Source organism: Corvus cornix, chromosome 11, assembly GCF_000738735.6.
Source record: "Corvus cornix cornix isolate S_Up_H32 chromosome 11, ASM73873v5, whole genome shotgun sequence".
NCBI classification, from domain to species: domain Eukaryota; kingdom Metazoa; phylum Chordata; class Aves; order Passeriformes; family Corvidae; genus Corvus; species Corvus cornix.
In genome coordinates, this window is record NC_046341.1 from 7,186,503 (window position 1) to 7,199,429 (window position 12,927).

At 57.1% G+C, this 12,927-nt stretch overlaps 1 protein-coding gene across 1 annotated transcript in view; it reads left to right on the forward strand.

The window, feature by feature from the left end:
- The window catches only part of CARMIL2 (capping protein regulator and myosin 1 linker 2), a 22,933-nt gene continuing 10,006 nt past the window's right edge, over positions 1 to 12,927 (forward strand). The window contains 25 exon segments of the mRNA XM_039558272.1: positions 1 to 173; positions 1,376 to 1,467; positions 1,590 to 1,640; positions 1,932 to 1,991; positions 3,266 to 3,387; positions 3,741 to 3,838; positions 4,440 to 4,510; positions 5,125 to 5,198; positions 6,329 to 6,404; positions 6,481 to 6,569; positions 6,709 to 6,803; positions 6,959 to 7,045; positions 7,241 to 7,350; positions 7,714 to 7,791; positions 7,905 to 7,981; positions 8,074 to 8,178; positions 8,397 to 8,466; positions 8,633 to 8,714; positions 9,295 to 9,391; positions 9,673 to 9,730; positions 10,262 to 10,434; positions 11,120 to 11,188; positions 11,824 to 11,917; positions 11,990 to 12,085; positions 12,705 to 12,833. Of these exon segments, the coding sequence (XP_039414206.1) occupies positions 134 to 173; positions 1,376 to 1,467; positions 1,590 to 1,640; positions 1,932 to 1,991; positions 3,266 to 3,387; positions 3,741 to 3,838; positions 4,440 to 4,510; positions 5,125 to 5,198; positions 6,329 to 6,404; positions 6,481 to 6,569; positions 6,709 to 6,803; positions 6,959 to 7,045; positions 7,241 to 7,350; positions 7,714 to 7,791; positions 7,905 to 7,981; positions 8,074 to 8,178; positions 8,397 to 8,466; positions 8,633 to 8,714; positions 9,295 to 9,391; positions 9,673 to 9,730; positions 10,262 to 10,434; positions 11,120 to 11,188; positions 11,824 to 11,917; positions 11,990 to 12,085; positions 12,705 to 12,833 (2,193 nt within the window). The 5' untranslated portion in view covers positions 1 to 133.

The following is a 12,927-nucleotide window of genomic DNA, read 5'->3' on the forward strand; positions in this document are numbered from 1 at the left end:
GGAGGCACCGAGGCGGTGGCGCTGCCGGTTGGTAACCTCAGCGCTTCCTCCCGGCAGGGTGCCTTTCCCGCGGCGCCCAAGGATGCTGCCCTGACACCCGCATACCCGGGCAGGTGACCCCGTGGTCCCAATCATGGCTGCGTCCCCGGGAGGGATCCCTGCTGAGCTGCAAGGTAAGCATCGCCCGCCGCCGCGCTGCCGGGGCATCGCTGCCACATGGAAAGCACCCGTACGGGGCCTGCTTGGCCCCAATTTGCCTCGCTGGGGTTGGCAGAGCTGCTTTTGGCTCCCTCAGCAGCAGCAGCTGAGGTTCAGGGGGGTCCAAGCAGTGTCTGGGGTTTCTTCTTGTCCACAAAATTCATTTGCCTGAGGATGGAGCTTGGACCAAGAGCATCCCCAGACAACCTGGCTCCTCAAGGATGGGATTCTGCACAGCTCAAGCTGCCAGGTTTGTGGGTGCAGCTTGGTGCTGCTCAGTCCCATGGGCTGGGGTTGCTCTGGCCATTTGGGGGGTCCCCGGCAGCTCCCCAGGAAGGCACAGCCTGCAGCTCAGCATGGGGGGCTGTGAAGTACCACTGCTCATAGCCGCCTCTTGGCTGATTGAAAAAGCAGAAGGCCACAGACATCTCGGGGTCCTTCAGCCTCATCAGCCCCACCGAGGCTTGCAGTGAGGTGGGAAGGAGCTGAGTCGCCGTGTCCCCACAGCCTCAGGTCCTGGCTCTACCAGGATGGGACCCTAGAGACACGTGGCTCAAGACCCTGGACCCGCAGGGCTCGGTGTCATTGTGAGAGCCTGGTTTGCTCTGCACAGTGATGGACAGCTGTGGTTTTGGTTCTGTTTCTCCCAGTGAGAGGCATGAATCAGGCAGGCAGGGAGGTGGTGCTCAAGGCAGGAGCAATGCTCACAGTGGCCCAGTGACCGTGGGAGTGACCCGTCTGTGAACTTGGGGAGGTTGGCACATGTGACCACCCTGGCTGCTCTGTGGAGAGGATGGACTTGTGACCAGTTGCTCCCCAGTGGTAAATTTGGACAGGAAGTAAGAGAAATCAGGACTCTCTTGTCACTTAGTGCCACCTCCAGTGGGTGAGGCAGCACAGGCAGTGTGAACCAGAGACCCCAAAGCCCTGTGCTTGGTTTGAGGCTGTGGCAGAATTTGGGGAGGTGGGTGCATCACCTGAGCATCACCTGAGCAGCAAAGAGGACTCACAGCTGGTGAAGTGTGTGGTTTGTCAGAGAGCAACCAGGGTCTGACTGTCAGGTGTGGAGGGAGAGATGGTTCAGGTGGGGACGGTATCCCCGAGGGCAGCAGGGCATGTGGGAGAGGACCAAGGTGACTTCAGCCACCTCATTTGATGCGGACATTGGTCTTTTCAGAGGGCATCACCGCCTTCCTGGGGACAAAGAAGGTGCTCCTGGTGCTGAGCATCCAGCTGCAGGTGAAATCCAAGTATGACGACTTTATCTTGGTATGTGCAAAGTCCAGCCTGGTTCCCACTTTCCTGGTTTCCCCGGGAAGCTGTTTCACAGCTGCAGTGAGGGACAGGGGTGACTCCCATGTCACCATGGTCCCTTGTCACACCTTGCCTAGGTCCTGACACCCTGGCGAGCCTATGTGCTGCCTGTGATGCTGCAAGTGAGGGTAAGTGTGGGGACCCTGTGCCATGGTGCAGCCCTGTGGTTCCTGGCGGGGCTTGGGGCACCGAGGTGAGTGACCCACGAGTCACCTGGGCCACTGGGTCTGGGAAGCCCTCAAGAGCAGGATGAGGAAAGGAATGGGGGGAAGGGGAGGGGGTCTTGTTTGGAGGGTGGTGGAGGGTGGGGCCAAGGCCAAGCACTATTTGAGGCATGGGGAAGTGTGGGAGTTGATGTTAACCCTTGGGTTTCCTTTCTCCATCAGCACTTGGGCTGATCCTACTCCTCTGACCCACAGGTTCACAGCAGCTTCAGCTTCCTGGAGGTGAGGGAGATGACGGTCCAAGAGCCCAGTGTGGTGAGTGGCACCAGCAACTGGGACAAACACAACCTGGGCATTACTTCACCTTCTTCCCGCTGCCCCATGGCAAACCCTGGTCCGGAGCCCACCACAGGGTCTGGGGGTGTTCTGGTCCCCCACTGCACATTGAGAGTCACCTCAGGGTTGATCCCTGAGAGCTCCACAGGGAACTTGTCCCTGTTCCTCCTCTAAAGAAATCCTCTTACGGCCTCATGAGAGGTTCTGCTCCGGAGCTGGATGTGCAGGGAGGCACCCAGGGGTGCTGGGTGGGTGCCTGCACTTGTTCCCCTCTGGCATCCACAGACAGTGCCTGGGCATGGCACCTCGCACTCCGCAGGGACAAGGTGACAAACGGCTGCAGGCTTACCAAGGTGAAGACAAATTTAGCAGGAGGGTGTTTTAAACCCCGTTAATCCTCTTAGAGAGAGGCAGGCACCTAGGGCAGATGTGGCAGTGGGAACCGTGGAAGAGAGGATCTGGATATCAAGGCTTGGACATATTGACCGAAACAAGGCTGTGGTCCTTGCTAACCTCTTGTCTGGTCCTTGCTAACCCCCTGTCTGGCTTTTTCTTGTTAAAGCATCATCAGCCACCATGGCCTCAGCCTCCACACGGGGTTTCTGCTGCTCAGCAGGCTGCGTGGCTGAGCTCCGGGAGAGAACTGAAGGAGCTGGGCAGAGACAGAAGGGTGCAGGGGGTTGAAACCTCAGGGTGGAGGAGGGCAAGACATCTGACCGCGATGTGGAAAGCCCAGGGATTGTTAATGTGCAGGCAGTCCCACGCTCTCCTGCCTCCACAGCCCTGGGCACTGGCGGAAGCACCATCCTCGCGCGATGCCAGCAGATAATTGTCATCTTGCTCCCACGCCTCAATCAGTGTGTAATTAAATCAGGGAGCATGTTGCCATGGGATTTTTTTTTTTCCTGGTAGGAACCATAAGCTAAAAAAGCCCCAAACCTCGATTAAAAAAATTTAGGGAGGAAACCTCCATCCTCCAGCTGTGGCAGGCAGAGACAAGGCTGTTCTCACCCCACTGCATTGGGCTGCCTCTGCATCAGCTTAAGCTGAATTTTCAGGAGGTTTATGCCTTATTCTGGCACACAAATGTATTTTATCCTAAATTCCTGGTGCTCACAGCATTCCCTGCGCTTATGGTGCTCCAACTGGGTTGGCAGTGAGGAGCTGATGGCTGTCACCATCATGTCTCGGGGCTTGGGGACGCTGTGTGCTGCCAGCTCACTCAGGCATCTCTCGTCCTTTGGACCCTGCAGGTTGTCATAGAAACAGATGCAGCGTCTTATGCCTTCCGGTTCATGTCCTTGGATGATTTGGAGCAAGTTGTTATCCATGTCACCATGTCACTTAAGAAAGTCTTTCCAGACTCATCCCTTGGGTAAGGGTCTTCTGCTCCCCAGGGGTGGTTGTGTAGGTACCAGAGCAACCCCTTTGCCCAGAAAAGCCCCAAATCATAGAATCCTGGAAGGGTTTGGGTTGGAACAAACCGTAAGCATCATCTAGTTCCAACCCACCTGCCGTGAACCAGGACACCTGCAGCTAGAAAATCCCAAATATAGGATGGGTGCACAACAGTGCTTTTAGCAGGAGTAAAACACATGGATGGAGGTGAGACCCTGCTCCCTGATTGAATATTTTTACCCACCCTACACACAAGGGTTGTAGCTAAGCATAAAGTGGTGGGGATGCTCTCCTGGCCCATCCTGACACACCCCTCTGCTCCCTCCCCAGGACGCTGCTCAAGAACTGCCCCCCCAGCCTGTATGAGAGGATCCAGCAGATCACAGACTCACTGGAGGAAATGCTGCAGAGCAACCCTGGGCCTTGTGGTAAGTCCTGCCATAACCTCCCTCAGGCAGGACCAGGAGGGCTGGAGCACCCTGGGGACTATTCCAGCCCTGCATCCATCAACACCAGCTCTGCTGACTGCCCCCACTCTGCTGGCAGGGCACCCGTGGTGGCTTTGATCAGATGGAGCCCTGCTACTGGGGTCTGCTGTCCACCAGCCCACCCCATCCCACGGGGCAGGAGCAGGTTTGAGGGGAGGTAGCTCCCCAGAAAGGAGCAGGACAGTGGGCAATGATGCTCTGTATCTACCTGTGAGAACCTGTAGCTGTGGATGCTTCTACCCACCTCATATGGCACCACTGCAGAGCCAGGAGCTTTTCCTGTAGCCTGGTCTGGAGCAGGATACCTCCATTATCACCACAGCAATGTGCCTGGCCTGGTACCCACACAGATCAAGCAAAGCAAGCCAAAGCCACCATTTTGGGGCTGACAGTAGATCTCTCTCCCCTTTGAGGAGGGAAGGGGGAGCCCTCAGCATCCCTTCTGAGTCCCTGTCATCCCTCTCCTGTTTCCCACTCTCCCCAAGTTCTCCTCCGTGTTCCCATGGGAAGGTCTGCCCCCAAGACTGCCTTCTCTTCGCAGGGGGGTTTTCAGAGACCTACGCTGCTCTGTGTGACTACAATGGCTTTGCCTTCCGTGAGGAGATCCAGTGGGTAAGCTGGTCCATCCCCTGCGTGCAGGCAGTGGCAGTGTGTCACTTGGTGTGCAGGGAACCAGGGTGCTCGTGGGTGCCTCATGGAGCTGCTGTGGCTGGGGCAGCCCAGATCTGGGAACTGCAGCTTCGCCTGGCTTGAGTGCCCCCTGCTCCTTGGTGGGCTGGAATCAAAGTGCAGGTGGGAGAGGGGTGTCTTGGGCCAGGTTGTTTCCCAGACTGTGACCTAAGGAGAGCCCCTGGAAATCTTGCTGGGTGTCCTAGTAGAGGAGAATCCTGCTGGGACCCAGCCATAGCAGGACCTGCTGTCCCCCCTTCCTCTGGACACTGATCCCAGCCCCCTCTCCCCACACCTCGCTCCCACCAGCCTGGGGTGCGTTGCCTTCTGACCATTCCCTGCAGAAGTTGTCCAAGACCCACCAATCTGTCCCACCAAGCTGGGACATGTCCCCTGCCAGCCAGAGCACTGGGGAAGGTTTTGGACTTGGGGTTTAGGCAAGGGATTCCCCAGAAGGGAGGCCCCATGGGCTCAGCTCCCTCCAGCAGCACCAGGCACCTGAGCCCTCCCCAGGACTCAGTGCTGAGCCTGATCCATGTGTCCATCCTTCTGGGAAGGATGTGGACAACATTTATCACAGCCAGGACTGCCGGGAGTTCAACCTGCTGGACTTCAGCCACCTGGAGAGCCGGTGAGTCCCCCAGCCGTGCTGCCTGCAGTGTCCCATGCCACTCCAGCACTCACCCTCATTCTCCCTGTCCCTACTAGGGGGCCCAACACGCTCTTCTGTCCATGTTGGAAGCTTTTATAGCTTACATGCTCCAGGGGTGCCACATCTGCAGCCTGACACTCGCCCACACCAAACATGCTGTGCCCTGTCCCATGGGGCAGCAGCTGAGAGTCCAGGCAGCCTCTCTGTTCATTTTTAACTCTTAGATCAGCCTGGGAGCTGTTTATGGGGCTGAAAACCCAACGTCACGGCCGCTTCTCGCAGCTCGTGGCTGTCAGGTGTTTCCCTATGCAAAGCAGCCGGTGCCGCTCTCCACCCCGAAACTTGCACTGCTCCCTACCAGCCCCCCCAGAGATCTGTTATAGCCTTGTTATCACCTAATTATAATCTGACAGTGGGGCCCTGAGCTCCAGCTGTGCCTGGCATTCTCCCTGTGGGGCTCAGCCATGTCTCCATCCCAAGAAAGATGGAGCAAGGGCTCAGCTGTCAGGGGAGGCAACAGCCAGGCTGGGCTGCAGCAAGTCAAAGTTCTGGGTTGAGTGTTTTGGGGAACAGGGGATCTGTGTTCAGCTGGCCAAAAAGGAGACGGTTTTAGAGATTTCTTTGGATGAGGAAGTAAAAAAGAAACTTGTTTCCATTCAAGCAAAACCTGTGGTGTTGCTCACATGAGAGCCCAGAGTTAAAAAGAGTTTAAAACCCTGAGGTTTAGATAGAAGCATGCAAATATTTTGATTCATTTTATTTTCCCCAAGGGAATAATCTGGGGAAGATGATCGGTACCTGTGGGTTGCTTTAAAGCCACAGTCCCCAGTCCTGTTCTGTTGAACGTTATGTTGGGGCACATTGAGGGTGGGTGTCTTGGAGCATCCCAGGGTTCGGTCAGTTGGAACACCTCGGGTTTGGATGTGTTGGGCCACCACGGGATGGGTGTGCTCTGGCATCCTGGGTGTCTTGGGGCACTCCAGGTATCTTGGGGCACCCTGGGGCTGGATGTCTTGGGATAGCCCCCAGCTGGGTGTTTTGGGTCACCCATTTGGGACCAGCCTTGGCTCATCCTGGCCCTTGACTCTCTCATCCCTCTCATGCTGCAGGGATGTGGCGCTGAGTGTCGCTGCTTTGTCCTTCAACCTGTGGTTCACCAAGCTCTCCTGCAAGGACTTCAGGCTGGTGAGTGCCGGTGCCGTGGCTCTGGGTGCACCGGAGGTAGCCGGGTTCCTAGAAAGGCTTTCTTCTTCCCTGCCAGAATCAGGAGATTTCAGAGCAGCTGCTCTACATGCTCAGCAAATCGGTGACATTGGAGGAGCTGGTGCTGGAGAACAGTGGGTTGAAAGCGTAAGTGAAGGTGGTGTAAGGCAGCAATGAGCTGGGTCTTGGCAGCCTGGTGGCATGGTCTGTAAGTCTACAGGGTTGGTGGCTGTGTTTCCTGGAGGTGTCCAAACCTTGCTCAGATGGGTGACCCTTCTCCCCACAGTGACTTTGTGCAGAGGATGGCCCAGGTGCTCAGCAGCCATCCCGACTCCGTCCTGCACACCATCAACCTTGCTGGCAACCAGCTGGAAGACAGAGGTACTCAAATCCTGGGCTGGGATGAGTTTACACCCACAAAAACTGATGTTCAGATCCCACCAGCAGCTGCCTCCTGTCCTGGAGGCTGCAGCACAGGGTGGGATGGGCACCCAGCTGTGCCTGCACAGCCATTCAGGGCTCTCTGCTCTCATCAGGGGTCATTGCCTTCAGCCGGCACATGGAGAAGAGTCCCAAGGGTTTGCAGAGCCTCAGCTTGGCCAGGACAATGCTCACAGCCAAAGGTACAGCCCAGGTGCCCTTGCCCCCCTCCACAAAAGGAGTGACTGGAGGGGCTGCAAGGACACCCTGGAAAAGGCATCTTTGTGGATGCGATGTCCTGCTGCCCCAGCTGGAGGGAAGTTCCTTTGCTCTGCTCCACGGCTCTCCCCAGGGCGGGGGGCCTGTAGCCATCCCTCTCTCCCACTCTCTTCGAGCAGGGATGAGCACGTTATGCAAGGCCCTCACAGATAACAAAGCCATTGGATTCTCCCTCCGGCACTTGGACCTCTCTGGAAACCCTGGCACGCTGGCTGGGGATGACATCAGTGTGAGTTCACGTGCTGTTATGGGGTGACATCACTCAGACTCTGTCCCCAGTGTGGTTTGGATGGCTTGGGTCTCCTCTGGCCTGTGCCCTGCCCTGCAGCACCCCAGGGATGGGGACATCATGGCTGCAACTCCCCCCTGCCTGCCTGGGAGCAGATGGGGACACCCTGGGGACTTCCCCTTGTGGGAGTGTGGGAGATGCCATCTGGAGCAAGGATGTATCCCATGAGAGAGTGGGTTCCTGTGCGCAGGATTCACCCTGTGCTCAGCAGGAGGGAGGAGACAGGCTGGAGCTGGGATTCCAGGGCTGCAGGGTGCTGGGTGGGATTCAGGGGCAAAGCTGCTGAGCACCCTCTGCTCACAGAACCTGCAGAGCCTCCTCCGCCACTGCCACTCACTCTCCCACCTCAGCCTGGCTGGCACAGACTGTCCTTTGGATGCTGTGAGTACCATGCAGTGAGCCCTGCCCTCAGTCCCCCTCCATCCTCGGGCTTTGTGAGGGGCTGCAGCGCCTCTGGGTCCCCCTCCACATGGCTCACATCCCCACCCTGGCAGCTCTTTGGAGCCCTGCTCCACGGATCCCACACCAGCCTCATCCACCTGGATCTCTCCAAAAACGTGTACTCCCACAAGTAAGCCCTGGGATGGCGTGAGGGGGGTGTGGCACCCAGGGGGTGGCTGGTCCTGGGTGGCAGATGATCCATGTTGTGCCCATCCTTCTCAGGAGGGTGAAAACCATCTCCCCTGACATCAAGGAGTTTTTCAGCCAGGCCTGCTCCCTCAGGCACATCTCCCTGGCAGGTACCAAGCTGCCAGCCGACGTCGTAAGGTGAGGTTGGGCTGAGGGGAATGGATTAGGGGTGAGCATAGCCTGGGGAGGCCAGCCCAGGGGAGGATGGATAGAAGGGGCTGTGAGAGGCAGAGCTCTGGGAAGGATGCCTTCTCCAGCATCCCACTTCCACTGCCTGGAGCGCTGGGGGTTCCCCATGGCAGGTGCTGGTGCCCCCATTTCTTGCACTGATGGGGGGGCTTTGGTGACTTTTCCAGGGCATTGCTGCAAGGGCTGGCAGACAACAGTCACATCAGTGACCTGCACCTGGATCTTAGCAGCTGTGAGGTGAGGGTCCAGCAGCCATGGGCACCACCCCTCTGGCCATGCCACCACCCCTGGCACTGTGGCAGTGCGGGCAGGTCCGTGCCCTGTCTGACCTCCCCGAGAGCAGGATCTCGTTTGCAGGGCTCGCTGCCTCCTCTTGTACTGATGTCTTGCTGTTTCTTCCAAGCTGAGGTCAGCAGGGGCCCAAGTCATCCAGGATCTCATCCCCGATGCCAGCTCCATCAGTGACCTGGACTTGTCTGACAATGGTAGGTTGCTTTTTCCCAGCCTGGAGAAGATCTCCTCCATCTCTTGGACCATCATGTCCACTCACCCAGCACAGGGAGTCAGGTGATTTCTTTATGCCCTCCTGCCTCAGGACTTGCCAAAATCTCTTATTTCATACCTTTGTTGGTACAGTCCTCTTCAGTTCACTGAATCTGAAGTGGTCTCGTGTCGCTGGCTCAGGGTTTGAAGCACTGAAAGGGGTTCCCTGGGCAGAAACTCTTCCCACCACTCTGCAGGTGTTTGCAGCCTCTGCTGCCAACCTGGTCCTGCTGTGGCTTCCAAAGCCATGGGCAAGTGATCCTAATCATGACAAACATCACCTCTGCCAGTTGTTAATTTCACCTAGAAATTTCACTTCCCAGGGACCCCAGGTCTGCACAGGTCTTCTGTCTCCTTGGGGAAGCCAGGAAGGGAGGAAGATGCTCAGGATCTTCCCTGAGCATCTCCAACATCCCACTGTGGCAGCTTGGTGGCTCTGCAGGTCTCCTGCGAGGGGCCACCTTGGTGCCAGCTCTGTGGATTTGTTGGAGCATCTTGGTGGGAGTCTCCCATCTCCTGCAGGCTTTGACCCCGACATGGTGACACTGGTGCTCTCCATTGGCAGAAGCAAATCCATCAGGCACGTCTCCCTGGGGAAGAACTTCAATATCAAATCCAAGTGAGTGCAAAGCAGCAGCACCCAGGCTGGGAGCCATCCTGGAATGGTGCACCCACCGTGACTCTCTCTCCCCATCAAAAGCCCATGGGCTGGTAGGGATTGCCTGCCCACCCTGGCTGCTCCAACACAACAGGAAGGGGCACCATTGCCAGCACCTGGTGCAGAGTCAGAGACGGGTCATAGCCCAGGCAAGAGTGGGAGGGAGGACAGAGCTCTGCCAGCTGCATCTGTGGCCCCAGGGCATGCACAAGTAACCCCTACACACACCATCTCTCCCACAGGGAAGGTCTACTGGATGTCCTGCACCGCATTGTCCAGCTCACCCAGGAGGAGGATTGTGTGAGTCCAGCTTGCCCTCGGCCACCCCAACCATCCCATCCGTGCTCCTGGTCACCCTCTGCCACCTCTGTGCAGTCTCCATGCTGGGGTGCCATCCGGATCCCTCCCGCACAGCCTGGGAGCAATCCTCCCTCTCTCCCACTGCCATTCAAGTCCTTCTGCTTTTATTTTCCTCAGTCTGAAGCAGATGCTCAGACAGAGAAGTGGGAGCTGTTCCCATTCATCTGGGAAAACGGGAACCTGTGTCTGGCTAAAGGCATGGAGGAGACACTTGGTGTAACCTGGATTCAGCACAGCTTTCCCAAAAACCTCTCTTTTCTCCTCGCTGCCTGCCAGGCATCTGAGCTAAATCCAGCCTGTTGCCTAAGCACTCATTGCCTTCCTGTTTCTTGGGGTTCAGCATCACTTGGTCTCTCCAAAACCAGCACCATCCCAGAGGCTGCTGGACAGGGATGGAGGCTGTATCTGAAGGGTGACGTGTACCTTGACATGTGTCCTGGCCACCTGGCCCCCTCCTTGTCCTTTTTCTAGCCTCTCCAGTCACTGTCTGTGGCTGAATCACGCCTCAAACTGGGAACCAATGTCCTGCTGAGTGCCCTGGGCAGTAACACCAGCCTCATCTCCCTGGACATCAGCGGCAACGCCATGGGGGACACGGGGGCCAAGATGCTCGCCAAGGCCCTGCAGATCAACACCAAGCTCAGGTAGCAGCAGCTCTGTAATATGCTGTGGGTGACCCTGTGCCAGGTGGCCCTGATATGATGGTTGTGATGCTGGTGCCATCAAAGGAGGCTTGTCAAGGCTCCTGGCAGCCATGGATGTGCTCCTGGACCACTCCTCGTACATGGTTGGATGCTATGACTGTATTGTGCACCCATGGCAGTCATCTGGCAGTGCTGGCAGGGGACACGTGAAGGGCAAGAGAGCAGTTCAATGCCTGCCCTGGTGCTTACCAGCTCTTTTCCAGGCTCATGCACAGCCCAGCATGCTGCAGACAGACCTTTGCAGTCACTGCCCTTGCCTCATGCTCTGCCATCAGTTCCTAAAATGCCATTTTGGACCACACTGTGTACACAAAGCCAAAGCAGTGGTGTCTGCAGAGGACAGGGAATGGTGTTCAGCCCGGGCTGTTCCTCTGGGAGACATCTGTCCCTGCCTGCAGGATGGTGCCTGAATGTCCTTCCAGTCCTTCACTCCCTCCAGGCACCCACCTAATTTACAGCTCCCTGCAAAGTCCAAGTTTAGATTTTGGATACTGAAAATCATAATTTTTAACCCCATTTTTAGGCTCTCTGGTGCCTGGGGTCAGCCTTGGGCTGACTCTTGCCAGCACCCACCTCAGGGCAGTGTGGGTGTGGGCAGGGCTCACCCACGTCCTTCTTTTTGCAGAACCGTGGTTTGGGACAGGAACAACACAACTGCTCACGGGCTGCTGGAGGTGGCTCAAGCTTTGGAGAGGTAAGGAAGGAGCCTCTTGATCCTCCTGGCTTGCTACTGCCATGCAAAAGAGCCTCTGTCATCAGCATGTCACTGTCCCCAGGACCTTTTTAACCCTTGAACAGCAAGGCCTTGCATGTCCCAAGGGAGTTGGTCCACAACTCTGGTCCTGCAGCCAGCAAAGCAACCTGACACCCATCTGGTGATGGCACCTCCATTACCAACCTCAGGGACTCCCCTGGGCTCTGCATCCCAACCAGCACGGCCTCATGTCACCCAAGGAGCCCCCAGTGAGCACAGGGGGAGCTGCTGGTGGCAGTGATGTGATGTTCCTCTCCTCCCTGCCCATGACAGATGGGTAGAGGCTGTTCACCTGCTGAGCACACCCACCTCCAGGTCTGGTGTTTGGTTGTGCAGATCTCCGGAGGTCTGAAGAAAGAGGGACACATGGAAAGCCTGGGCAGGTGGTCACTGCCATCCCATCAGGGTTTGCTATGCCCAGAGTTTGGCCATCCCTTTCTCCAGGGCTGGACCTCGGGACAACGTCCAGGCTGCCGTTGGGTGGGCTCTGAACCTGTGTCATGTCTGCGGGGACATGAAGAGGGGGGATGAACCCTGGGTGCAGCAGCACCTGCTCACCCCACTGTGCCTCACAGGAATTACACGCTCAAGTCGATGCCGCTGCCGATGAGCGACGTGGCACAGGCCTATCGCAGCAACCCCGAGAGGACGGAGGAGGCCGTGCACAAGGTGGGGGGATGTGGGTTGGGGGATGCAGGGCCAGGTGCCACCATCACTGCTCATGGCCTCTTGCCTTTGCAGCTCCAATCCTGTCTGACGAGAAACCAGCTGCGGCAGACGCTGCCGGCGCAGACCTTCCGGCTGCAGCAGGGCATCCTCACCACCTCTTCCGAACAGGTTTGATGGACAAATTACTGCATGGGGCTGCTCCTCCCCTGCCCCAAACAACCCTGGCGTGCTCATGTGAGCTCTTCCAAGCAGCAAAACACCCTTTTAACCTTTCCTGAGTAGGCAGAGCAGATTGGAGGGATGGGACAGGTTGCTCAGAGAAATTGTGGACGCCAAATCTCTGAAAGTTCAAGTGTTCAAGGTTGAGCTTGGAGCAACCTGGTCTAGTGGAAGGTGTCCCTGACCATGGCAGGGGGGTTGGAATGGGAGGATGTTTAAGATCCCTTCCAACCCACACCATTTCATGGTTCTGTGGTGAGGGTGGGGGCGGATGGAAAGCAGATCTCCTGGAATCCTGCTAACTGCATCCATGCATTTCATGCATATGCACTGCTGAGATAACTTGCTGCTATGCTAACCTATACAGTGTGTTCCTACCCCCTGTGCACTCTTGCCAGCAAATCCCAGCCATGTGGCATCCCTGATTATTAGGCAGGGATGCTCTGGGAGGCTGGAACCTGCCCGTTCCCCCTCTGAGCACACTCTTCTCTGGGAAAGTCACAGCAAGGAGGGGAACTGGCAGTGCTGCTCCAGCGTCGGCACATGACGCAGCCTCTCTGTGCTCCAGATGGTGAATGAGATCTGCCTGAGTGTGCAGAAGCACGTCGACATCCTGAGCACCTGCACGGGGAGGGAGGTGGAGACCGACATCCTCTGCGCTGAGGAGGCCATCAGGAATGCCAACCTCTCTGTCAGCGTGAGTCCACTTCGTGGGAAACCCCCTCAGCTCACCCGGAGTCCATTCGGGATCGAAGCGGGGCATTGATTAGTTAATGACATCATTAACCAGC